This window comes from Crocodylus porosus, unplaced genomic scaffold, assembly GCF_001723895.1.
Source record: "Crocodylus porosus isolate Cpor-Errol unplaced genomic scaffold, CroPor_comp1, whole genome shotgun sequence".
Lineage (NCBI taxonomy): Eukaryota > Metazoa > Chordata > Crocodylia > Crocodylidae > Crocodylus > Crocodylus porosus.
Genome location: NW_017728933.1, coordinates 4197989 through 4200976, shown reverse-complemented (window position 1 = coordinate 4200976; position 2988 = coordinate 4197989). Strand labels below are relative to the sequence as shown.

General features: G+C 59.4%; 1 protein-coding gene across 1 annotated transcript in view; it reads left to right on the top strand.

Annotated features, from left to right (window-relative positions):
- The first annotated feature begins 63 nt into the window (after nt 1–63).
- The window catches only part of IKBKB (inhibitor of kappa light polypeptide gene enhancer in B-cells, kinase beta), a 17808-nt gene continuing 14883 nt past the window's right edge, over nt 64–2988 (top strand). Inside the window, exons 1-4 of the mRNA XM_019546037.1 lie at nt 64–303; nt 750–844; nt 1592–1709; nt 2419–2488. Coding sequence (XP_019401582.1) covers nt 199–303; nt 750–844; nt 1592–1709; nt 2419–2488 — 388 coding nt within the window. The 5' untranslated portion in view covers nt 64–198. The remainder of the gene's footprint in view (nt 304–749; nt 845–1591; nt 1710–2418; nt 2489–2988) is intronic.

The following is a 2988-nucleotide window of genomic DNA, read 5'->3' as shown; positions in this document are numbered from 1 at the left end:
CGGCGCCTGCGCGGCTGGGCCCCGCCGTGACGTCAGAGCCGGGCGAAGTGCGGAAGCGGCGCGCGGAGCGGACCCGACCCCGCGGGCGGCGGCCGGCCCTCACGCCCCTTCCTCGCCTCGCTCACGTGTGTCCGCGGCGCGAGTGCGGCCCCGTGCTGAGCCGGCCTGGCTGGGCCGTCCTGTCCCGGCAGCGGCAGCATGAGCCGGCCGCCGTCGCTGCAGACGCAGACGTGCGGCTCGTGGGAGATGAAGGAGCGGCTGGGCACAGGCGGCTTCGGCAACGTCATCCGCTGGCACAACAAGGTGGGCCGACCCCCAGGGCCGCCCCGGCGCCGCCAGGACCTGCGTACCTCCCCCCCCCCGAGGTGCTGAGAGCCCCTGGGGGATAAATGTTAGCGGGTTCATTAAAATAAAGTGGGGTCCGATTCGCGCGGCAGTCCAAGAGTTTTCTAAAACGTAGCAGTCGTGTGCAATCGCCTTCCTGGCGTAAAGTCGACGCGCTGCGACCTGTAACCTATACGCGCAAGCGTGCGGTCGCATCCACGTTGTGTTGCGGGCACGCCGGAAACCTCCCGGGATAGATTCGAGAGTCGCCAACCCTTGCTGTGTGGTGCTGGGCCTGTGCAGGTGCCACCTGCTGAGCTGTGCCGCGCGAATGGCCTGGGCATGCTGCGGGCTTGGTGGCTGGCCCCGGCACAGCCATGGTGCAAACCCGTTGTTGTTGTGTGCGTTTGCTTTGTGCCGCCCAGGACACGGGGGAGCAGATTGCCATCAAGCAGTGCCGCCAGGAGCTGAGCCCACGCAACCGGGAGAGGTGGTGCCTGGAGATACAGATCATGAAAAGGTGAGTGCTGCATGCAGGACCTCTCCAGACAGTGGAGGACACCTCTGCAGACAACGAGGAGCTGACAGCAGAGCAGGGCAGCCTGCAACGCCCTGCGGCGGCAGGTGTCTCTTCTTGGCCTTTCCCCTGGATGCTGGTATAGCTCTTCTTTATTTGTCCTTGTGTTTGTGGCGTGACAGCGAAGCCAGGACCGCTCTGGAGATACGGTGCTGCATGGGGCGAGGCAGCCGAGGACAAAAGCACCTTCTTTGCTGTTGGTGGAGGGGAATTGCACAGAGTAGCCTTGCTCTGGACCTCTTGGGCACGTCCAGTGCGACCTGTCCACCCGGCAGGGCTTGTAGAGCACCTGTAGATGTCCACGCAGGAAGATGCTTCTTCCCTAGACCGTAGCTGAGGGCCTGGTCTGCTGGTGTGAGGTGGGGCATGCTGAACAAGGCCCTCTGGCACCTGGGGCCAAAGGCAGCTGCTTGAGGCTCCCTGACAAGGAGGCTTTCTGCAGTGCCCAGGCTGACATGATTTGTCCCTCTGCTGAACAGATGTTGAGAGTCTGTCAGAGGACAGATGCTGGTCACGTTGGGAGTGCCCTTGGTCTGTGGATCCCTTGTCAGGATCCTTGTCCCAGGGTGCACCTGCATCCGCTGTCCAGCTGCTATTGCTCAGGCGTTTGCACATGCACCCTGTCTAGGAGTAACCTGTGGTGAGTTGGTTCCAGCCATCACACACTTTTACCCTCTTGTTCTTCTCTAGGCTGAATCACCCCAATGTGGTTGCTGCCCGTGAGGTCCCCAAGGGGATGCAAAATCTGGCACTGAATGACCTTCCGCCTCTGGCCATGGAGTACTGCCAGGGGGGAGACCTCCGCAAGGTGGGGCTCCTGGCCGGACCGGCGGATTAGCCATTGAGCACCGCAGAAATGAAAGGCTTCCCTTGGGTTTTCATGCACTGTTGCTGTCGTGTCCTCCTGCACTCACTGGGACTGTGCCTGCTGCCACCTCCCCTGCACTTGGCAGGCTTGGTCCTGCATGAGTTCTCATCCCCTCCCTTGGTCTGTAAACACATCTCATTTCTACTGGGGAGGCAGCGTGTGTCAGCCTGGCGGGGGTGCCCACTTGGGCGTGTGCAAGAGACAGACAGCAGGATGTGAGCAGAGCCTAGAATGTCATGAAGCAGTTTGTGCCAGCGGGTGGGGTCCTGTGGGGAACTGATAAACCCATCTGTCACAGGGCAAAAAAACACATGGGGCTGGTTCAATCTCTTTTTTTTTTTTCCCTTTTTAAATATTCGTGAGCAGCTTAAGCACAGATTTTGCTCAGATGATTGGGCCATGATTAGGGGACGTTATGAGCTGGCTGGGCCAAGTGTGTTCAGATCTGGGGGTGGGCCCTGGAGGGGTTGCTGACTGGAGCAGCTGGCAGACAAGGGGAAGGGTGAGGGCTTGCACAGGCACCAAGGTTTGGAGTGTGTCTGAGTTGACCGTTCTGCAAAGGCCCTGACCCTACAGAAGCTCCTGCTTGCAAGTAGCATGTGTAGGCTGGGTGCGGCAGATTTGTGATATGTTGCCTTGCTTCCTCCAGTACCTGAACCAGCTGGAGAACTGCTGCGGCCTGCGGGAGGAAGCCATCCTGACGCTGCTCTCAGACATTGGTAAGGGGCCACATGGCCTGTGGCAATCCCTGTGTGGGAAGGCAGGCATTTCTGTCCTGTTAGCCCTCTCCACCTGGGGGAAGTAGAGCTGTGACCCTGGATGTTCCCAGTCAATGCACCCTTGATAACTTTTCCTACCTTCCTGCCTTGGTCTGCTGGTGTTCCCCAGAAGGGAAGCAGCCTGTGACTCTGCTCTCATCCCTCTGTGGTCAGGCATATTTCCTCTCCCTGTGAGAACTCGCCTGTGGGATTTCCGGGTGCCAGGAAGGATGTCATAGTGCTGGGCGAGGTCCATTTTGCACCACCTAGATTCCTCAGAGCTGGGCTTGGCCTCTGACCTCCCAGTGGTTGCTAGGCTGATACTTGCTTGTATTATTACCATGGCTCTTGGGCCTCTGCTATATGGGAGTGCAGATGGACACTGCAGGGCTCACTGTGCAATGTGTGCTTTAAACTGTCCCCATTCCCCAAACTTGCTGCTCTGCCTCATGTGGCTCCTG